The sequence below is a fragment of the Muntiacus reevesi genome, chromosome 11 (genome assembly GCF_963930625.1).
Source record: "Muntiacus reevesi chromosome 11, mMunRee1.1, whole genome shotgun sequence".
Lineage (NCBI taxonomy): Eukaryota > Metazoa > Chordata > Mammalia > Artiodactyla > Cervidae > Muntiacus > Muntiacus reevesi.
The window spans coordinates 23,105,270-23,129,146 of NC_089259.1; the positions used below are offsets into that span (position 1 = coordinate 23,105,270).

The 23,877-nt window shown below is 43.0% G+C and overlaps 1 protein-coding gene across 2 annotated transcripts in view; it reads left to right on the forward strand.

The window, feature by feature from the left end:
* Positions 1 to 19,371, forward strand: part of SMAD9 (SMAD family member 9) — a 59,693-nt gene extending 40,322 nt beyond the window's left edge. For both annotated transcript variants that reach the window (XM_065902272.1, XM_065902273.1), the window contains exons 3-6: positions 1,948 to 2,205; positions 5,313 to 5,534; positions 15,918 to 16,174; positions 18,542 to 19,371. In XM_065902272.1, the coding sequence (XP_065758344.1) occupies positions 1,948 to 2,205; positions 5,313 to 5,534; positions 15,918 to 16,174; positions 18,542 to 18,685 (881 nt within the window). In that variant the 3' untranslated portion in view covers positions 18,686 to 19,371. The remainder of the gene's footprint in view (positions 1 to 1,947; positions 2,206 to 5,312; positions 5,535 to 15,917; positions 16,175 to 18,541) is intronic.
* Positions 19,372 to 23,877: the final 4,506 nt, after the last annotated feature.

Consider the following 23,877-nt stretch of genomic DNA (forward strand, 5'->3'; position numbering starts at 1 on the left):
TTATATTCTACCTGTAGAACTGAAAATTGTTACTTGTTAGGAAGAGATAACTGTATGATAGTGGGTGGAATTTGTGATGGATATTATTGTTACCATACTGTTCTTATTGTCTGTTTACTCCAAAATATTTACTTTTTATGAAAGTGTTTATAGATACTTGCTTATGATGAGAAATCCATAGAGTGATTTGAAACAAGTGCTACCTCAGCTATCTCCAGGAAATTTCTTTAAATCATTCTTCTTGGTTCTTCTGCTAGCTTTCTCCATCATTACTAAAAAAAATAGATAATTCTAAATAATATGCTTATACATCTATTTCCAAATTTATCACTTTTAGCTAATTTCATTGACTCTAACATAAAAGGTGAAGATTTAGTTAATTTGTATCACCTGTATCCTTTCTTCCTTTTCTCAATCTATATTTTGGTTTATATTATGTTATTATTTAAGTTAATATTATGTTATTTTTTGCTATTAATTTCCAGTGTGGAATTTGGGGGTACGAATTTTTTCCCTTTAGAAGGTTATTAGTCCATTGCCTTTTAAAACATTATTTATTTTATTTTTTGGTTGAACCAGATCTTTGTTGCAGTGCAAGGCTTCTTACTGCGGAGGCGTCTCTTGTTGCAGAGCATGGGTTCTAGAGCTGGGACTGCAGTAGCTTCGGCACATGGGCTTAGTTGTTGCATATCATGTGGGATCTAGTTGCTGGCTCAAGGATCGAACCCATGTCTCCTGCATTGGCAGGCAGATTGTTAACCACTGGACCACCAGAGAAGTCCAGTCTGTTGCCTCTCGCTGTCCAGCATGGATGACGGGAAGTCATAAATCACTTTCTCATGTCCTTGTGACTTTGAGATGCTCCTCTGGGAGCTTTTCAGTCTGTCCTTAGATGTTTGAAATTCAAGATGCTATGACTATGATAGATCTTTTTTTCACTCATTGGGCTGTATACTGTGTGGCTGTTTTCAATCTGATGACACAGATCCTTCTTCGGGCTCTGAGACATTTTCCCCTGTTGTTTCTTTCATCACTTCCTCTGTCTGTTTTCCCTGTTTCTCCTTCTGCAACTTAGGCTGGTCCCAGCTCACCCCTCAACAACACTCCATGGGATAACTTCTTTTTGCCAAGCCTGGGGACACTTCAGAAGCCAGTGGGCACTAGCGATGTCTGACCAATGCTTGCTCTTGAGAATTGCATTTGTCCTTGTTTTTGTGTTGAATCAGAAGCAAAATCACTCATGTTCTTTTTAAAGTAGGGAACCCAGAGGGAAACATACTAAAATGAACAGATAAATTCTCTATTACTGCTTCATCTTCTACTTATTCACTTTTATTATTATTCACTGTTCATCTTTTCCTTTATAATTTTTAGTTACCTTTAAATCTTTCTGGTAAAGACAAGTAGAATATTTTTACTTAACCAGCACCATGGAGCCTAAAAATTTAGGCTAGTCATCTAAATAATTCAACACAGTTCCAGAGGTATTAATATCTGATTTAAAATATCCAAGGCATGACTTGGGGTTTCATCATGAGCAATGGAAACTGATTTTTGATTTAAAAAAAAGAAAGAAAGAAAAAACACTTTAATGGCAGAATCAGAGGAAGAGGTGAACGATTAGATCCCCAGAAGGTGAGGTAACAGGGCTGCTCTAGTCCTTTCTGCTGTGGGAATGAATAGGCAGTTCTTAGACTAACATCAGGAGGATTCTCCTCTAAACTTTTCCTAAATTGGCTGAGAGGAGTGAAACCATTGCTTCAGCTTGATTGCCAAGCTCCCTTTTGGAGAAGAGATGGGGCCATCGCGGACAGTGCCACGAGGAGCCCACAGAATGATGGGCAGGTTGCGGCCCGAGTGGACAGACAGCAGCAGCCCGCGTCCACTCAGTGTTTGGGGACGCCGAGCCGAGCCGAGGATCTGATGCATCGGTTCTTCCTCCCCCAGTGCTGCCGCCCGTGCTGGTACCCCGACACAGCGAGTACAACCCTCAGCTCAGCCTCCTGGCCAAGTTCCGCAGCGCCTCCCTGCACAGCGAGCCTCTCATGCCGCACAACGCTACCTACCCCGACTCCTTCCAGCAGCCTCCGTGCCCGGCCTTCCCGCCGTCGCCCGGGGCCCCGTTCCCGCCGTCCCCGTGCACGGCCGGCTACCCCCCCTCCCCGGACAGCCCCTCGGAGCCGGAGAGCCCGTTCCAGCACTCAGGTCAGTGCCGGCCGCGGTCTCCTGGGATGCGATCCGACGCGGTTGTGTGGGCGGGGCCATGGTGAGCATCATTTGTCAGTTGCAGTTCAAACCGCAGGCTCTAGGGGGCCCTTGGACCCCACCCTCTTGATCAGGACTCAATCCATTTTGGAGCAGTTATCAGTTTCTTTTTTTCTTTTTAAAAAATTTTTATTGGGGTGTAACTGATTTACAGTGTTGGTTGATTTACAGTGTTGGTTAGTTTCAAGTGTGTAGCAAAGTGAATCTGTTACACATATACATATTCCACTCTCTTTTAGATTCTTTCCCCATATAGGTCATTATAGTATATTAAGTAGAGTTCCCTGTGCTATACAGTAGGTTCTCATTAATTAGATATTTTATATATAATAGTGTGTATGTATGTATGTATGTATCAATCCCAATCTTCCAATTTATCCCTCCCCTCTCTACCCCCAGTAACCATAAGTTTTTTTTCATGTTTATTTTTTACATGTGTGACTCTATTTCTGTTCTATAGATGAGTTCCTTTGTAGCTTTTTTTTTAGATGCCACATATAAGCAATATCATATGATATTTGTCTTTCTCTGACTTGCTTCACTTGGTATGAGTTATCAGTTTCTTCTAGTAAAATAAGGACTATCAGGAGCTGACAAGTTCCTGCAGACATGCATGAATGCATCTGGTGCTAGCTGCTGCCATCCACCTCATTCAAGTCTTCCTATGCTCATTTATTTAACAGATATTTATTGAGCTCTTATTAACTGCAAGCCTTGCCTGGGGTGCAGGAGCTCTGAGAAACTAGTTGGATTTGAACATCATCCTTGGGAATTTCCAGGGATTTTTCCTTTTTAATTTAAAGAATTAGAAGTAAGATTATAAAATACTTCTCTAACATAACCAGGAAGACCTGGCCTGAGGGCAGGCAGTGTAAGGGAATCAGTGGTAGGCCTCTTCTCTGGCTGTCTCTATCAGCAATCCAAAGGAGTCCTTTCCTTCAAAAGATGGGTCTAAGTCAGGTAACGAAGGAGAGATTTACATGCCTTGTGAGAGTGAGATAAAGAATATCCCCAGCTCACAAGTTCCTAAGGGTGTTGTTATTTGGTTGCTCAGCTGTGTCCAACTCTTTGTGACCCCGTGGACTGTAGCCCACCAGGCTTCTCTGTCCATGGGATTTCCCAGGCAAGAGTCCTGGAGTGGGTTGCCATTTCCTTCTCCAAGAGACCTTCTCAACCCAGGGATTGAACCCATGTCTTGTGCACTGTCAGGCGAATTCTTCACCACTGAGCCACTTGGGAAGCCCTCTTAACGGTGTGCACAAACGCATTTGGTGCATCTGCTGCGATCTGCCTCTCCTGTCTTCCCATAGTCATTTATTGAGTTGGCCAAAAAGTTTGTTGGGGTTTTTCTGTAACATCTTAAGGAAAAACCTGAACTAACTTTTTGGCCAACCCATTATTTGACAGTTATTTGTCAAGCTCTTTTTGTGTGCAAGCATTGCCTTAGGGTTTGGAATGGAGAATTAAAATGTTTATTGAAATTGTTCCTGTCCTTAGAAAACTTATAAAATGTGGGACGATAAGGGAGTTGTCCCACCTCTTCGCTTCTGAGTTATACCGTCAGTCATTCCTTTTGTCCTTCAACAATACATCTGCTATTTTTCCTGTCCATCTACTGTCACGTCTATCACACCGTGTTTGTCATTTCCTGCCAATCTGTTTCCACCACTCAGAGGTCAGCCGCCTTCTCTTTTGTGTGTCCAGCACAAAGAATCCACCTGCAATGCAGGAGACCCCAGTTCGATTCCTGGATCGGGAAGATCCCCCAGAGAAGGGGTAGGCTACCCACTCTAGTATTCATGGGCTTCCCTGGTGGCTCAGATGGTAAGGAATCCGCCTACACGACTGAGCAACTGAACAATACCAACAAAGGTTTGTGGTGGGTTTCCTTCCAATTTGTGTCCTTGTAAATAGGACATAATAAATAGATAAATGTTGCTCAACTTTTAAGGTTGAGCACCACAGACCATGTGGTGATCTTATATAAATGCAAATTTTATTCCCTGCAACTGAAGTGGCTTCTAAGAATCTGCATTCCTAAGAAGTTCCTGGATTTCTGCAGGGGCTGTGGTCCCAGGAACCACACCAAGAAGGGAGTGTCTAAAGGATTTTACTATTCAACATATCTCAGGAGGAATTCTTTCATAAGTGAAGGTCCATTTGGAAACCAGATAATAACCCCCTAATTTATCTGTTTTGTAAGTTTATATTTTAGTGTTTATAAGAACACACTCTAAAAAAAAAAAAAGAACACACTCTAGATACAAGAATTACTAGGATACGCAAAGAAAAGAAAGATACTATAATCAATAGAAAGGTAGAAAAAGAACGTGATTTGCAAAGAAAGAAAGAACTCTGAAATTGGGTTTCTGAATTTACTGGCAACTTACTTTGAAAAATTTGGGGTGAAAACATAACATTCATCAATTTCCTAATGAATTAGACCTCTCCCTTTAAAGTATATTTATGCCATGAAATAATAATCCCATATATACACAAAGAAGAATGTGAGTCTGTGTGGAATTTTTTTTTCTTTCTTAACAATTTTAAATCATATGCAGTAATTTTGCTTTGATTTTTTATCATATCCAAATAATTATTTTTATCTTTAGTTCTCTGGAAAAGGATACTCTTTACTATAGGAATTCAGTTTGGCAGTAAAATGCTGTCTCTCAGCTGTGAAGATGACATGACCTTCTAACTTCCTTTTAGCTGTGTTTGCTTTGGATAGGGGGATGAAGTTTGCACAGATCCACTCATACCAATGTTGCCTGGCCCCTCAAAACTAATAAACTTATTTACAAAGATTCCAGCCTTGGGAGAGTCATCAGGACATCGGCCCTGTTCCCAGGTACGTGGACCAGGTGAGCAGCCTGCAAGCAGCTTCCGTGAAAGAGGCAAGTTTGAAAACAACACACAGCATTGCGCTGGTACTCACATCCAGCCTTTGGGGAACAGTGGTCACCTCGGTTTCCTGGTGGAGTCGTGAGCTGGGAGGTCCCGGGCGTGGTGGTAGTGATGTCCTGTCTGATGCACTTCTGTTTCAGATTTTCGGCCAGTTTGCTACGAGGAGCCGCAGCACTGGTGCTCCGTCGCATACTACGAACTGAACAACCGCGTCGGGGAGACATTCCAGGCTTCCTCCCGAAGTGTGCTGATCGATGGATTCACAGACCCTTCAAATAACAGGAACAGATTCTGTCTCGGACTTCTTTCTAACGTAAACAGAAACTCAACGATAGAAAATACCAGAAGACACATAGGAAAGGGTAAAGGCACATGTGTAACCCACTTCATATCTTCTTCTGAGCTAACACACACGGCAACAGACACTAGCCATGGGTTGGCTGCGTGGCCTAGTGGGATGGTCCCAGGGCTGGGAGCTGGGAGACTGGGGATACTGTTGGGAAGTGCGTGAGAACTTTTGGGGTCTTTTAGTGCCTCCCCCCTGAGGCAGGCACAGCATCTTCTGGGAGGTGGCGTAGGGTGGGTGTTAGGAAGATGAACAAGACGAGAAATACAAAGACAGGATGAAATGATTGAAGAGATGTAGCATGAATTATTTTTGAGTAGCCTGAAATGCTAAATAGGATGACTTCTGAAGAAAAGAAATCTGTATCAGGTAAAGTTACTTTTAGAGACAGAGAAGGGAGCTCTTTAAAAAATCAGTGACTTGTCTGTCTGGAAGCCTTTGATGGGGGTTGGGGTTTTCTCGTGTCCAGGCACTTTTACAACAGCTGAACAGGCACAGGCCTCACTCGGGTCTGGAAATGATGCCTTTGGAACCCACCTCATTGGTGTGATCGTCTCAGCCTAGCCTGACGCCGGGTTGAGGACCTTTAAGTTACTTTTCTTTGTTTATTTTTGACTGTGCTGAGTCTTCGTTGCTGCGTGTGCTTTTCTCTGGTTGTGGCGATCAGGGGCTACTCTCTAGTTTGTCAGGCTTCTCATTGCTGGCGATTCTCTGGTTGTGGAGCACGGGTTGTAGGGCGCGAGGGCTTCAGTAGTTGCGGCTCCTGGAGTCTCTAGCACAGGCTCAGTAGCTGTGGCCCACGGGCTTAGCTGCTCTTCGGCATGTGGGATCTTCCCAGACTGTGGATGGAACCTGTGCCTCCTGCATTGTCAGGAGGGAAGGCATCAGGGAAGCCCTCATATTTTCTTTTCTAGCCAAAGAGTTGGCAGTCTGAATGATGCATGGTTGTCCCCTGAAATCACAGGTGTAAAGAAGCTTTGGGGTCATTTGATCTTTTCTCTCCCCATCCAGCACTTACACCACCTTGGGAAGTACCCACAAGCCTTTTCTTTTAAGTTTCCAGGGAAGAACTGTTATTTCATGTGTGATGCAATCTGTGTTTTTCCTAGCTCCCAAATGTCTCCTGTTGTCAACCTACAGGCCACCGATTAGAGGCAGGCTGAATTTGTTCACTGATGTTAACCGTTAATGGTGACAGTTACTTTATTTTATCCTGTTTCTTCCCATAGTGGCTCTGTGGTGGCTTACGAGAAGCCTTTGTAGAGAAATGATAAATGAAAAAGAGAATGTCAGAAGCTGGGGGTGAGTCAGGGAGATGAGGACAAATATGTCATCCCTAAGAATTAGCACTGTGATTATGACTGTGGTTAAAATTTTCCCCTAGGCTCCCAGAGAGTTCAGAAAACAGAAACTTAATCTGTAACTTCGATCCCAAGAGGGAAATATAGTCATTCCTCAAAGGAACTGATTACTTTTGACTTCTTAAATTTCTCAGGATGGTTTTACTTTGGAATGATTTTTATAAGAATCTTCAGGTGATCTAAAGATAGAATGTTAAAATGTGCTGCCGTAGAGCCATTTGCTGCAGGGCTTTGCAGATTGGTCTGCACGAGAGACTTCTACTTAAGCCACTTGATCTAAAAATAGAATTAAAATATGCAGAGAGTGTTGAATACCTTCTGGGAAGCTTTCTGAAAGCAGCTTTTTCAAGGTGCTGCTGATGTGGACGGACAAATGTGGAGGGCTGGTGTCATGTTACCAACTGAGAGATAATCTACAGGGTTAAGAAAACATCAGAGCAAGAGCCAGAGAGCCTATGAAACGCTCACCTGGATGGAAGGACACCTCACCCTCAACAGGGTGCCCAAGGCAAAGGCACAGTTTTCTCAGAAAGCTGCTTTGGAATTGCCTTAATGTGGGGGGTAAAAAAGGCAGGGGAGCTACAAGACATGCCATAAAGCATGGCATGGGATATTTCCAAAGCAAGAGTGATTGGTCTTCTTTGAGGTCAGGGAGACCTCTCTCAGGAGCTTCCCTGGTTCTGAGCTGCATGGCTTCCTGGAGCACCAGCCTGAGTTAAGTTTGCAGCCAAACACACCCCAAGGTTAGGGAGCAAGTTAGCTTGTTAATTGACTAATTAACTAACTCTGTAACTGTGGAGTTAGTTACAGGAGATACTCAAACTTCAGAGATATGCATTCATCTCACAAATATTTATTGAGCATCCGCTCTGGGCCAAACAATTCTGCCACTTGGGATATATCAATGGGAAACAACCAAAACAAAACAAAAAACTCCTGGCTATGTGGATTACCTACTACTAAAGAAAGACAAACAAGAAATTTTATATACACATATACACACACATACACATATGGGGGCTTCCCAGGAGGCACTAGTGGTAAAGAGCTCGCCACCCAGTGCTGGAGGTGTAAGAAACATGGGTTCCATCTGTGGGTCAGGAAGATCCCCTGGAGGAGGACGTGGCAATCCACTCCAATATTCTTGCCTGGAGAATCCATGGACAGAGGAGTCTGGCTGGTTATAGTCCACAGGGTCACAAACAGTTGGACACGACCTGAAGTGACTTAGCACACACTCATGCATACACACACACACACGCACACACACACACACACACACACAGTCAAATGATAAGTATCTAGAGAAAAACAGGAGGGGAAGAGAATGGGGGAGCTAGGCAGGCAGGCCTCCTAAGGAAGTGACATCTGAGTTGAGAGCTAAAGAGGGAATCGGCAGTGTGGATACCTTTCCAAGCAAAGGGAACAGCATGTGCAAGGGCCCTGGAACCTGCCTGGCACAGTGTGAGGAACAGCAGCAACGCCAGGGCGAGTGGAACGGAGTGAGCAAGGGGGTGAGGAAGTCATAGAGGAGGAGGGGACAGGAGCAGGTCTCATGGCCTGGGAGCCATGCAGAGTGCTTTAGCTTTGCCTGTGTGACACAAGAAGGTGGAGTTAAGTTGGAGTTTATAGATCTGAGTTTTCCCTTTAAAAGGATCCCCTGGCTGTTATATCGAGATGAGACTGTGGGGTGTGGGGGGTAAGATACCTATAAAGATTCTTTTTGTTATGGTTAATAATGGGCCTTTTCTCCCCTCAGTAGTTATCAGTTGCTTTGAGGTCACTTCCGGTTTGTGTCTGTTGCCACTCAGGGTCTGGCGGTCCACTAGGGCAGATCCGTGCCTCCGCCCCGTCGGCGGCGCGTGTATTTGAGCTTTTGTCTGTGGTGGTGATGGGTCACGTGCTGACTCGCCTGTGCTGTTTCAGCCTGCTCTCCATCTGATGCGACGCACCGTGAGGCAGAGGGCTTGGCACGAAGCCTTTCTCTGTAACCTTGCAACAGTTAACACGTCTATTGCTTTGACCTCTCTGGCCAAGAGCTTTAAATAGCCATTAGCAAGTTAGCACTAGCATCTCAGAGGCTGCACCTTCAGTATCAGAGGCAGGACCTCAAAGAACCTGGAACACTGCCTTCTAACCTGAGGTCTGTCCATACTCTTCCTTAAAAACCAGGCACACTGCCTGAACTCTTCTGAATGACTCAGCCACCCCCCCAGATTCCCAGATCTGAGAGGCACCCCGGCAGACAGTTACACATAGTATTGCTTTATAGTCGCTCTACAGGTTAGGATTTCTTAGTCCCATTTTACAGGTGAGGCAACAGAGGCTCTGAAGAGTTCAGGAGTTTATCCATGGTCCCACAAGTGATACGGATTTTGCACCCATGGCTCTGTCTCTCAGGCCCAGTTGCTTCCTTCTGCTGGAGGGGAGGGACCCTCCTGCTTTTTCATCTCAGCTCCCCTCTTAGTTCAGTGCTTGAGGAATTGAATCTTTTGATATGGAATGAAAATGAGTGTCGTATGCCACAGCCACAATATGTCATAATCAACTCTGAGATGTTGAAATAAGGCCCTCATTTTGTACTGCAGTGATGAAATTTTACAATCATTTACTTTAAAAATGTAAATCAGAAAAGATTTTGTGTTTTCCCCCCAAGAATACTCTAGAAAAGCCGTCCCACACTGAAGGGAAAAAAAGATGAAGAACTGCTGACATATCACACCTGTCTGTGACTGCGCAAAATAAAGCCAAGGTTATTTCCTGAGGTTTGGGGAATGATGGAATAGCCAGTTTGGGTCACTGGAGTGTACAGTGTGCCTGCTTTTTTAGAGTGGCTTTTATGATGGCCCTGATTTCCAAATAATGAGGAAAGCCGCAGTTTTGAAAGGACTGCATGAGCAAACGTGTGCTCTTACGGTCACTGAGATCAGGTTATGTTTCTTAGAAATGCACAACGTAATATAACCCTAGTCAATAGCAGTGTTCTTTCTGAGCACCTGTGACTGCGCTGTCACTGCAGCCAGCACCATTGACCCACATAAGGAGCCTGCTCCAAGTTCTTGGTGTGAAAGAAGACTTGCGGCAGGACGGACACGTTTCTTCTTTGCAGCTGCAGATGAGCTGCGTGTGTCCTGGCTGCTGGCTGTCCTTCCTCCCGTGGGAGAAGGAAGGGGTAACTGATCATTCCTGAGGCATTAGCCCCACGTGTTGAAGCCCCACGGGACTTGCCAGGTGGCACTAGTGGTAAACAACCCACCTGCCGACGCAGGAGACATGAGATGTGGGTTCGATCCCTGGGTCAGGAAGACCCACTTCAGTATTCTTGCCTGGAGAATCCCAAGGACAGAGGAGCCTGGTAGGCTACATTCCACGGGGTTGAAAAGAGTCAGACACGGCTGAAGTGACCTAGCACACATACACGCACATTGAATGAGGCAAACCCAGACCTTCCCAGACATAATTATCATAGATTTCAAATCATTGAATTGCTTTGGGAATTAGTTTTTCACTTTTTTATGAAACTTTATTTTCTTGTACATCTCCAGGTGTTCTGTGGAAATCTAGTAATGCTTCCCTTTTTCGTGAAAGAAATTTTCCTGAGACAAGGGTTTGGTTTGTCAGTTCCTTAGAAGCAGGGTCTGTACCTCGAGGTGATTTTTTTTTTTCATTTTTTAAAAAATTATTTTTGGGGCTATGCTGGGTCTTAGTTATAGCACGTGGGATTTAATTCCCTGACCAGGGATTGAACCTGGACCCCTGCACTGGGAGTGTGGAGTCTTAGCCACTGGGTCACCAGGCAAGTCCCTCAAGGTGATTTTTGGATTCCTTCTTTCCCAGTGGATTTAGTTTCCTGGTCTCAAAACGTCCTTTCCATTTTTCCTTTGAATGTGTGTAAAGTTTCTCATCCCTGAAAAAGCAAATCCTAAAAAAAATTTAACACAGAACATCATACTTGCAGTAATTACACAGGATACTGAAGAATACTTAATATCATGAGAAAATGTTGACAGTATTTTTTGTTGTTGTTGTTGACAGTATTTTAATACGTGAAAAAAGGTTATAAAAGAGCCTCTAGAGTATGATCCCAATTTTATTTAAAATGTACACATGAAAGACTGAAAGCATATGACAAATTGAGTCCTGATTATTTCTAGGTTGTGGATTTGTGGGTGATCTTTATTCTTGGCATCTCAGTATTTTCAACATTCCTTCTAGTGGACTTTCCTGCCCCTGTGAGGATGGGGTGGGACCCGGTGTGTCCAGGCGAGCTGGGGTTGCTGCAGTCAAGCGTAGTAGTGAGAGAGGAGAGAGAAGGTAGCGCCAAGGGGCACCCACCTTGGCAGAATCACAGTGTGTGCGTGCAGTGGGGCGTTCAGCGCTGTGCTTCGTCACTCACACGTGTCTGACTCTCTGTGACCCCATGGACTGTAGCCCGCCAGCCTCCTCTGTCCATGGGATTCTCCAGGCAAGAACACTGGAGTGGGTTGCCATTTCCTCCTCCTGGGGATCTTCCTGACCCAGGGACTGAACCCAGGTCTTCGGAATTGCAGGTGGATTCTTTACCATCTGAGTCACCATGGAAGCCCAAGAATACTGGTGTGGGTAGCCTATCCCTTCTCCAAGGAATCTTCCCACCCAGGTATCAAACTGGGGTCTCCCGCATTGCAAGTGGATTCTTTACCAGCTGAGCTACTAGGGAAGCCCCTGGTAGTGTAGTTCACTTGGGTCCAAATCTGCTTGTTCATCCTGTTTGTTTAGAGATACTTAAAGTCTTCAAGTAATAGCTTTAGGGGACGGACTTTGTACCAGCCCGGAGGCAGCTCTGTGTGAATTGAAAGGAGCCGCTGCTGCCCCCTGCTGGAAGAGTCTTGTAATGATCGTACAAATCTCGGGAGTCTGAGGCGCGCGCTGGGTTTGTGCAGTGCACAGCTGCAGTCACAGCCTTGCGCGGACCCACCTCCATCCTCTGGCCCAAAGCCCTGCTGTCGATTTGGAAATCTTTATTTTATATTATTTTTATAACTTATTTATTTATTATTTTGTTTTTTATTTTTTTACTGAAGAATAGCTGCTTTACAGAATTTTGTTGTTTTTCTGTCAAACCGCGTTGCGTCTTTGTTGCTGTGCATGGGCTTTCTCTAATTGCAGCAAGCAGAGGCCGCTCTCTGTCTGCCATGCGCGGGCTTCTCATTAAGTGGCTTCTCTCATTGCCGGGCACCGGCTCTAGAGCTTCCGTAGTCGCAGCGTGTGGGCTCAGGAGTTGTGGCATAGGGACTTAGTTGCCCAGGGGCATGTGCGATCTTCTCAGACTAGGGATCAAACCCTGGTTCCCTGCGCTAGCAGGCAGATTCTTTACCACTGGACCACCAGGGAAGTTCTTTCCACAGTATTTTTATGAGAGTGAAAATGAAAAAGTGAAAGTGAAGTCGCTCAGTCGTGTCCGACTGTCTGTGACCACATGGACTGTAGCCTACCAGGCTCCTCCATCCATGGAATTTTCCAGGCAAGAGTACTGCAGTGGGTTGCCTTTTCCTTCTCCAGGGGATCTTTCTGACCCAGGGATTGAACCCAGGTCTCCCGCATTGCAGGCAGACACTTACCATCCCAGTCACCAGGGAAGAGTAGTTTAAAGCAAATTTCAGCACTCATATTCTTTCCCCAATATATTTAAGTATGTCTCTGAGCTGGAGGTGGGGTGATGAGATTTCCACAGGGGTGGGATATCCCTTCCCCACCACCCCCCATCCCACTCTGGAGGGAATCCATGCATATTCCTTCCACTTGTGACATCCCCCTCTGTTACTAGACTCCAGGACCATTGGAACACGCTCAGCAGCCTAATTAACCTGCTGTTCCCTGAGCCTCCCCTCCATCATCTCTGTCAGTCAAGGCTTCAGAAGATACCAGAAGGGAACAAGCTGCAGTCTGACTCAGCAGATCCCAATCCAGCCCAGAGAGCCCTTAGTATTCACCACCACCAGGACTCCAGACTCCCTAGTCTCCTAAGGGGTGGGGCAGGCACAGCAGGTGGAAAACGCCGATGGAGGCAGACGCAGCCCAGGAACAGATGTAGTCCCAGGTGTGGGCGGAACTTCCAGAGGACCACGTTGCCTGGCTTCTCTCTCGTCTCAGGCGGCACCTTCTTTGGGTGTTTATCCTTACCACTCACTGTCCTCCCTGGCAATTTAGCATCTCACAGACGTGGTTTAAAGCCAGGCTTCTGGCCTGTCAAATGGATGTGAATAAAATCCCTTGCTTACTTGACTGTTTAGATGCCACTGTCTCTAGCCTTCTTCATCATGGGGTTGAATATCCTTCCTTGTTCCGGTGACCTTGGCCAGCTCAGGGCTTCCCCAGGCACATCCCATCCGCTCTGCCCCTTCTTCTCACTCAGGACGCTGAACTGCTGCCTCCCTATCCAGGCTCTTCTCTGCTTTCTGTGCTCCGCCAGGATGTCTGTGGTTGCGGATAAGACTTTTAACAGGATTGAAAATCATCCCCTAAATAAAGACCAGAGTCAGATAGCAAAAAAAACACCTTATCTGTTCTCCTTAGTAAGCTCCAGGAGGATTAAGTATTTGAAGGGCATTCAACTCAAAGACGTACTGAACACTTAGCAGCCTCATGCTCTGGCAGTTTGACGACCTGCTCTCCAGCCACCCCAGAAGCAGGTCTTCCCCTGGGAGTTTTTAGAGAAAGTCTGCTTGGATTTGCCCCTGTCTCACCTCCCAGTATGTGGGTCCAACCAAGTAAGTCTGGGCTTCCCAGGTGGCTCAGATGGGTAAAGAATCTGTCTGCAATGCAGGAGAGCCTTGTTTAGTCCCTGGGTCCAGAAGATTCCCTTGGAGGAGGGCATGGCAACCCACTCCAATATTCTTGCCTGAAGAATCCCATGGACAGAGAAGCCTGATGGGCTACATACAGTCCATGGGGTCGCAAAGAGTCAGACACGACTGAGCATCTAATACCACACACCCCCCACACGTGGGTCCAGCCAGGTAACTGTGTCCCAGCCAGTTAGGACCATCCTTCTGCTTACTCCTCAGGGCCAGGGCCATGGGGATCAGACTCCAGGGTGTTCAGGGGAGAGAATCATGGAGGTGAGGCAGAAAAGGGAGAGGAAGGCTGAGCAGAGGAGGGGACCTGGTCTGACTGAGGCAGTGAGAGGGGAACCTTGACCTGAGTATCAAGAGCTTTATCATTGTGACCCTGAATCAGTTTCTTCAGACTGTGTTGGAGTCTGTGGTTTGAATACATGACCCTGAAAGCCATTCTTTTCTAAAATTGTATTAAGGGAAAGGAGATGGGAAAAGGAAACCATAAAGCTGGCAGGAAGTAGTTACATAATAGTGCAAAAATTGCCTCCATTGCTACTTAGATCCTGACAAAGAAACTGAGTGGCTATGTCTGTCATGTTTCCTAAGTGCAGGTCTGAGAAGCCCTGGAAGTCTTTCAGTTGTATTATTTAAAACTTTTGTTTTTTTTTTTTAAAGTACCGAAATCTGTCCCTATAAGTAGATTCAAGATCATTTCTACAATCCCCTTGCCACTGCATGGAGATTGTATTTACAACCATGTTGACACCTGGAGATAGAGATTTTGTTTCTGCTAAAAGGTTAGGGAACAATTCTTCTGGTATTTAATATTCCCTAGACTAGAACATCTTCATCTCATCGAACTCCAGTCCCTTGTTACAGATTTATGTTGAGTCTTAAACCTAGACATTTGGAGGAAAAGCATCAACTAAAATGTACTTTGAGCAGCAACATTCTCAAGACCCTCTTCACCTTTTAGTTCTAAGAACATGAGATAAAATAGCATAAACTACATTTTGATTGAGTCTTTATATTTTATCTGAAAATGTGGAATCAATTTCACTGTAGGTAAAAATAGGCATTATTTCTATGACCTGTAAATGTAGGTGATAAGCTTTAAAATGGAATAGGTCTCTTTGAGGTACTAAGAGAAATGGATTTATAATTGTTAGTAAAATAAAATGTAAACTCCATTTATCATGTCCTCTGAAGTGGATTTAGTATATGCATGTAAGTAACATTACCATGGTACTTACTGTGTCCAGTTCTTTATTTCTATATGTCCCTGAAGGACTATTTGATGTTTTCTGCATTATGTTGTTATTTTGCCTCTAATAGTATGAGATCTTCCTTTTAGAATGAACAAGCATGAGACTGAAAGTGACGGTTCAGTTCAGTTCAGTCGCTCAGTCGTGTCTGACTCTTTGTGACCCCATGAACCGCAGCACGCCAGGCCTCCCTGTCCATCACCAACTCCCGGAGTCCACAAAAACCCATGTCCATCGAGTCGGTGATGCCATCCAACCATCTCATCCTCTGTCATTCCCTTCTCCTCCTGCCCTCAATCTTTCCCAGCATCAGGGTCTTTTCCAATGAGTCAGCTCTTCGCATCAGGTGGCCAAAGTATTGGAGTTTCAGCTTCACCATCAGTCCTTCCAATGAACACCCAGGATTGATCTCCTTTAGGATGGACTGGTTGGATCTCCTTGCAGTCCAAGGAACTCTCTAGAGTCTTCTCAAACACCACAGTTCAAAAGCATCAATTCTTTGGTGCTCAGCTTTCTTTATAGTCCAACTCTCACATCTATACATGACCACTGGAAAAACCATAGACTTGACCACACGGACCTTTGTTGGCAAAGTAATGTTTCTGCTTTTTAATATGCTCTCTAGGTTGGTCATAACTTTCCTTCCAAGGAGTAAGCTTCTTTTAATTTCATGGCAGGAGTGGTATTAATACATGACAGCCTCCTTCTTTGTTCTTGGCTATGCAAACCTGAGTTGCAGTATACTTTTAAATGCACTCATGGAAAAAATACAGATGATAATTAAAGCAGGTCAACCTCTGGGGCACTCGTGGTACTAATCAGTGATTGGTGATATTAAAATTAACCTCACAGCTGATAGTCACGTCTCTAGGCGACAGAGGCGGATGAGATGGGAAGGGTGGTAAGTCTAAGTGGAACTCAGTGCTGGTGTCGGAAGAGTGTTTCTGCCTCGCAGGCGTGCACCTGTACTACGTCGGGGGAGAGGTCTATGCCGAGTGCGTGAGTGACAGCAGCATCTTCGTGCAGAGCCGGAACTGCAACTATCAGCACGGCTTCCACCCAGCCACCGTCTGCAAGATCCCCAGCGGCTGCAGCCTTAAGATCTTCAACAACCAGCTGTTCGCTCAGCTGCTCGCCCAGTCTGTGCACCACGGATTTGAAGTCGTCTATGAGCTGACCAAGATGTGCACCGTCAGGATGAGCTTTGTCAAGGTAAGGAGTGCTCGCTTCCTGATTCTGAGATACAGACCAAGAGCACAGGACTTCCGGAGCAGTCCAGTGGCTGAGACTCCCTGCTCTCAATGCAGGGGGCCCCAGGTTCGATCCCTGGTCAGGGAACTAGACCCCACATGGGTCAACTAAATATCCTGCATGCCACAACTAACCCCAGTACAGCCAAATAAGAAAATAAATAAGTTAAAAAATGTATATTTTAAAACAGTCTTCGGTTGATGTGGCAGACAGCCAGGGCAAGTAGACAGCATTTTGGGAGGAAAACTCTCAATTGTTTGTCAGAAAAGCTCCTCCATGAGTATGACATCTCTTATTTAGCAATTTTAAGAAAATTCTTAAGTATATTACTTTTGGAGGAAAACCAAGTTAAAACAGTTAGCTGATTTTTCTTTAAATGAAGATAAAGTGACTATGATGGTTGCATAGGACTTAATGCTACAGAGATTTTTTTTTTCTTCCCTCAAGTTGCTGAGCACTGTGGTCACTCAGTAAATGGTGAATTTACCTGAAATCGAATAAGACACTCTCCTTACTCTTACAAAGCAGACAGGCAAACAGAGGCAATCATATTTATAAATAAACTACAAAACAGAACTAATACAACAGAGTATGAATTAAGTGCTGTTTACAAAGGTATAAACAGGTTGAGATAAAAACATTATGGGGCTTACGATTAATTCTGAGACAGTAGTAGATGTTCTGTTTATGAATATTTGTTCAATTTCTCAATTAGATCTTATTAAAGTTGACATGAACGTTGGAAAATGGAGGAAGTTACTTAGTGGGAAGGAAAAACTGGATTTGCATGTTGAAGCTAAGCCCTCAGTTTATCGTCTGCTATTTCATTCCTCACAAAGCACTTGCAAATAATTCTAATATTTCCAAATCTGAGCTTGTTTGTCAAAGTGAGTAGACATGACAGTTTTCCCATGGTGACCTGTCTATTCAAGGGGTATCAGTATGGCTTGTTACAGATTTTTTCAAAGTAAAATTTATTAATTCTGTAAAATTACCATGAAAAATGTGTCCCATTTTTCTACACTCTTATTTATAATTTCAGTAATTATTTTAAAAATGAGAATCAAGAATAGTTTCCAGTTTAGAAAATGACTTCTTGAATCCATTTCTTTCATGGTGACAAAGCAGTTTTATTCAAATTTGCATGCGTGCTAAGTCGTTTCAGTCGTGTCTGAGTCTTTGTGACCCCTTGGAATGTAGCTCCCTAGGCGCCTCTGTCCATGGAATTCTCCAGGCAAGAATACTGGATTGGGTAACCATTCCCTTCTCCAGGGGATCTTCCTGACCTAGGGATCGAACCCAGATCTCCTGCATTGCAGGCAGATTCTTTACCGTCTAAGCCACCAGGGATGCCTTTATTCAAGTTTACTGTTAAGCTTTAAAAGCATTTTTACACTGTAAAATTAGCAGGCAATTAACAAATACCTGAAAGTCTTTTCAAACATTCTGCTGCTTCAGAGCCAGCAGAGGGCGATAAATTGCTGTTAATAAACAACCATTTGACGTACTTTTTTCTAGGCCTGTTTTAAAAATTGGGATGAAATGGCCAATGTCTCAGATACAATTATTTCACTGTATTATAAACTTGTATAGGAATCTGATTTTCCTAAGATCAACTAGATGTACTTGTCACATATGCAACTTTTAAATTCATAAAACTACATAATTCACAAAATAAACTGTTAACTAATATTGCAGGGACTTAAAAAAAGGATTCCTAGCAAATATAACTATAGGTGATCAGTGTAAAAGAAATTGATAAGTTCTCTCCACGATAAGAAATTGCAACCATGTGAGGTCATGGATGTTAATGAAAGTTCTTTATTTTTTACAGTCTCTCCTGTGGATGGTCACCAATGGCAAATTGCCAGAAGTGAACCAGCATGGGAGAGGAGAAACAAGCTTTCTTCATCAATCCTGAGTAACACAGAGCACCCTCAGCTCTCACCTAACAGCTTTCAGATCCAGCCATTGTTCTGTTCCGTGCAAAACACGGACTTCAGCATTAAGGGGGTGAACATGCGTTCAAGCTCCCTTCCCTGGGGAAGACAGCATGAATTCCCAGTGTCTCTGATGTGGCTGGAACCCAGGCCCACTCTAGGTCCATGGGTTTAGTTGCGAGCCCAGGAGGAAACCTCGGATGGGGACTCATCTTAGGGTGTCTGGCTGATGAAAAGGTTGTCTTGTACTTGCAGGAATGCAGAGTTCATGTTCCCAGGTCCCAGAAGCTGCCCTGGTGGGTGGGCTGTGTCCAGCAGGCCTGTCTCGTGCCCCTGGAGGCTGCCTGGAAGTCTGGCACAATGACTTGGCTCCGTTTTTGCTTTTCAGGGCTGGGGAGCCGAGTACCATCGCCAGGATGTCACAAGCACGCCCTGCTGGATTGAGATCCACCTTCATGGACCGCTGCAGTGGCTGGACAAAGTTCTGACTCAGATGGGCTCCCCACACAACCCAATTTCTTCGGTGTCCTAACAGTCCTGTCTCAATGCACATTCCTATAGGGTAGATGCTGTTGCAGGCAGTGGCTTATGTCATTTCAGAGTCATGACTAACAAGTTTCTAAGTACACATGTAAATACATTTAATATATACTCATCGTATTTTGTATCACCATCTTGTTTTGCGCTTTCTAGTTAACCTGATGCCACTACAACGCGAGGAGAAAAGCAGGTTTTTCACACCTACGCTCTAATAAGCAGCAGCTTCTTTTGTGGGAGAGAAGAAATGAGAGGCAAGTCTGTGGACAGTGTTTGAAGGGTGCTGGCAGGACAAAGGCAGCTTTCGTCTGCCGTGTCACATAAGGCATGTTGTGTGGCCAGTCCTGAAAAATACTAAAACTGTTTACGTAGCAAAAATCAGGTACTAGCAGCACTAGGGCAAATAACAGTTTGGACAAAACAAAGCTATCAAACCCGTAACATTTAAATAACTTCACTTCAAGTGCTGACAAAAAAAGAAAATCAAGCTTGTAAAATCAGTTATGTAAGACAAGTCATATAAGCTTTATGTCTGAAGTTGAAATACCTGTAGGTAGGCTGTTGTGCTGATATGAATGGTACCTTTTAAACAAATTAAAACTGTGATCGGAAGAGAAAGAAACTGTGAAGCTGGGAGCCAGGTTGCCTCATTATCTTACCACTGTACAAAAAAAAAATAAATGACTCTAATATGGGAAGATATTATAAATATGAAAATAGCATGAAATAAGCTATATCCCCCAACTGCAAAATAAGACCAGCACTTTCTTAGTCCATGCATCACCCACAGAGATGCCTGCCTTCCACGTAGGAAATCAGGTTCCTGTTCTCCTGGTGATTCACGGCAGGCAGCTCTGCAGATCCGAGTCTGCACGGCGTGCTCGCTGTCCTTGTGGTTAAGTCCTGTGTGTGTGTGGAAGCAGCAGTAAAATAAGAGCATCGGATAAAAACACCCTGTGTTTACTTATTCCTTCTCACATTCCCACGTTCACAGTCTCTAGGCGAGGGCACATTTTGCCGCATATTCCTCACACGTTGGTAAATACTAACTCTTCAGAGATGACACAAACAGTGTTCACTGAAGCCTTTGAGAAAATCCAGACAAGTTGCTGTGATCAAATTTGAGTTATTTAACTTAGTGTCTCTACCGATTAAGTGACCTGCTGGTCATAGGTGGTAGCCTCTTATAAAACTAAAGCCTCATACCTGGAAATAACTTCCCAAATAAGATAGTAATTCCATAATCCCTATCATTTCTGAGGAACAGTGGTCCTGAATAACAGGACATTTTTTAAAAATGTATACACAATACCAAAACCTGTTATTTACCCTTGGATGATAAAGAGAGGGCCGTTTACCAAATTTCTAGGTACTTTCGTATATATATAATTCCCACCCACTGAACACTGCATTGCTTGGAAAATTATTTCACACCCTCTTTAAAATGTATAATTTAAGAAGGTAATTATGCTTGTTAACAGACGGTACTTCAGTGATCCAGGAGGTTTCTTCATTTATAAATTCTGTCTCAACTCTTTCTAGCATTAGTGTATAGTAGCTGTTTCTCATTAAATTGTATTCAAGGTAGGAATGATCATATGAAAACAATGTATGTGTGAGCTACTGCCGTCACCTCTTGTAATGACTAGTGTTACCTAGTAGAAGCTTTCATATATACAATAGAAAATATCACATTTTACATTAAATCTAGGTGGTCCATTTAGTGTTTAGAGAACTCTGTAGCTTATTGGTTCACCAACTATGTATGTACCCGGCACAGTGTTAGGTACTGTGGAGTCAATGTACACAAGAAACCGTCCCAGCCCTCTGGAGCTGAGAGTCTACACGGAAATCAGTAAAATCATCTTCATGTTTCAAGAACTATTAAAACAAAACATGTGCTCTTTTTTATGCTTGAAGAAAATATAATTGATTTCCTAATTATCTCTATTTTGAAACTGATTGCCCATCTCTTCTGAGCAATCAAGTCATGAATGAAGACATCCTTGGATAAATGAGACTTTTCTTCTTTGTCTCAAAGTTGGATTTTTCTCCTCTTGCTTCCCTATTTTCCAGTAATTCCCTGTGTCTCCTTTCCTTGGAAAAGGCAATAGTATGGTGAAGTCTTCCTCAAACGAGTACTACTGCACAAAACAGCATGAGGAACATGTGGTTTGGGCTCCAGGGATCAAACATCGCTTTATCCATCAGTGGTCAGACTCCTCCTCTGGTAATCTTACACCTTTACAGAATCAATCGGTACTAGTTGCTTATAAGTGACATGAAAAAATACACTGGCTTTCCACGCAGCTTTGGGAAACCAGGACAGAATATTCCAGTGAATTGGAATTCTATCTTCAAAAAATAAATGATTAAAGTGGTACGTAAGCATCACTACCAGGTCTGTCTCACCAAAAGCCTTTATTAAGATACTGTGAAATTCAGAGAATTTAGAAGTGATGGGAAGTTAACCCTTAAGTCACTGTAACATAGTCACATTTTAGATCAGTCTTTTAAATTTTTTTCTGGTAAGAACTGTTAAAAATTGTAATGCAGAATTTGATTTCTGACTTCTAAATGTGCTTATTTAGCATTCAATCCTTGAGGTAGACAGTCCAAACAATGTCTTCACATTCTTTTATAGGATGGTGAGCAAAGTGGACATGCTAAGCCATTAATTGCATCAGCAATTGCCAAACATGTTTAAGGTTGCTGTAGACAAGGGTCGTGCAACAGAGAACGTAACATCTGGCCTGCTCACAAGACTCAGAACATTTCTAGTGCTGTTCAAGTCTGGGTTTTGTTTTTTCTCCTGTTAAAAATTTGAGATGTAAAAATTTTTAGTTAGGTGATATTTTAATACCTACCAGTGCTTTGGAACTATCAAGATGTCAATTCTCAATACATTTACTTTATTTTTTTTTTACACTCAGTTTAAATCAGAAAAAGTTGGACAACTACCTAGCATTTAGAATCTCCTTTTCATTGTCTTCTTAGGAAGTGAATGCCCTGTCAAAGCAACAAAAATATTTTTTAGGTATCGCTTGTTAGACTTCAAGCACCGGCTTAACTTTGATTACGTATGTCCTGAATATTTGATATACATAGTCAACAAATAAAGCAAAATATAACATGCGTTCCAAATTTTGTCTGCTCCTGTTAAGGATTTAATGGCTGAACTATATGACAAATTACATGATCTTGGTGTATGTTAAGTTCAAATCAATGTAAAACAAACTAACAAAAAAGAAACTATTTCTATTTAAGTCATGTTTTTTATTATAGCTATGCCTCAGTTATCCCTCGAATGCACACTTACACTGTTATCTGATTGTTTATAATAAAGAATACTGTACCTAAATGTCTTTTGGCTCATTATTCCCTACAAACCTCATAGAAGGATTTGTTGCATATGGGTCCTTAAGATGATCTTATACAATCCTGTTTTGAAAATGGGATTTTTTGAAATCCAACATCCTAGAGAGAAATTAGGTAATAGTTTTGAATTAAACATCTTAGAATAACTGGCATTAAATATAGAACCTTGGAGGGGGAGGGATAAATTAGGAGGTTGGGATTGAGAGGGTAACAAGGCAGGAAGGCCAGGGGTCTCCAAATGGAGGAAAGAAGCTGTAAGTGCCAAACATTTTTATCTCTCTTAAGCGGCAGGAGGAAACAAACCAGCGATCTGTTTTTCCTTCTCTATACAAATTTAAAAGGAGGTTTCCCTTAACATTCTGTGTTGCCATGACACCTGGTCTCACCTAAAGCTAACTACTCTCAAACCTTGAGTTAACCAATACATTTCTTTTTCATATGGAAATGTTGTCTTAAGATATGTTAATGAGCCCCAGACTCTATCTTCAAGTTGGTTCCGCCAAACGGCCTAATTTACTTACTCAAGTATTGTTCCCCTAATCTATGTAAACGGAACTATTTGTTAGTATTCTGCCCTTCTACAAGATTCAAGTCAATCGTTTTATGGCCTGGGATGAATTATCTGGTGCCATTCTAAATTTTATGACATTCCTTTCATTTCATTAACAGACTGTGAGTGACTATATAACATACAGCTAAAGACTAGGAGGGGGGTACTCTTTTGCCCCCTTCTGATGCCTATGTCAGAAGCTTTCTCTGTCTCCTTTATACTTTAATAAAACTTTATTACACGAAAGCTCTGAGCGATCCAGCCTCGTCTCTGGCCCCGGATTGAATTCGTCTCCTCCGGAGGCCAAGAATTCCGCGTCTTATCATTCAGCAACAACCTTTCAGGATTTACATATACACACTACTATATATAAAGTAGAAAAAAATATAGAACCTTGAAGATATTTTGCAGTAATTTTAGAAAGGAGATGCATAGAAGTTTTTTCCTGTATATAGCAAATATTAAGTGATATTACAGTATATGGGAACAATTTTATTACTGTAAATATCTACATTGCTATATAGTACCTGTTAGAAAAGTGTTAAAGGCAACTCAGGAAAAACAAAGATGAAATCCAGGAGGAATACGAAAATATCTAAAAATGTAAATTTTCTATTCTCGCCATTAAATTTCCTTCCAGCCTAAATGGGGGGGGGGGGTAAAATATGTAAATATTTTGAGAAAACTTGGTCTTTTATTAACTTTATAAAGTTTTAATTTCTTTAAATGGAGCCCTTTATTCAAAAGAAGTATTTTGTGGAATTCCAAAATGTAAACAGATGAAAGACAAACTATTCTGGTTCCATATAGAGGAGGGTTCAGTCAGTTCAGTCGCTCAGTTGTGTCCAATTCTTTGTGACCCCATGGACTGCAGCATGCCAGGCACCCTGTCTATCACCAACTCCTGGAGCTTGCTCACACTCATGTCCATTGAGTCAGTGATGCCATCCAACCATCTCACCTTACTTAAGCTGTAAGTTTATGGAGAGTGGTGATTGTGTCTTGCTTATCTTTGCATCTCCTATGGTTCCTGACCCTGTTCTTGCATCCAAAATTTGGTATTGGCACTTCAACCACAAACTAGTACATACTTTTAAATATACCACTGTATAGACATAAAATATTTTCTTTAAACATTAGCCTATCTAAGAGACAGAATATTTCCATAGCCTAGAAACTTGCACATATTCACTTATTAGATGATTCTTGAGCATCAGCTACTACCAGGCAGGCACTGTAGAGAACAATGACAGGGGCAG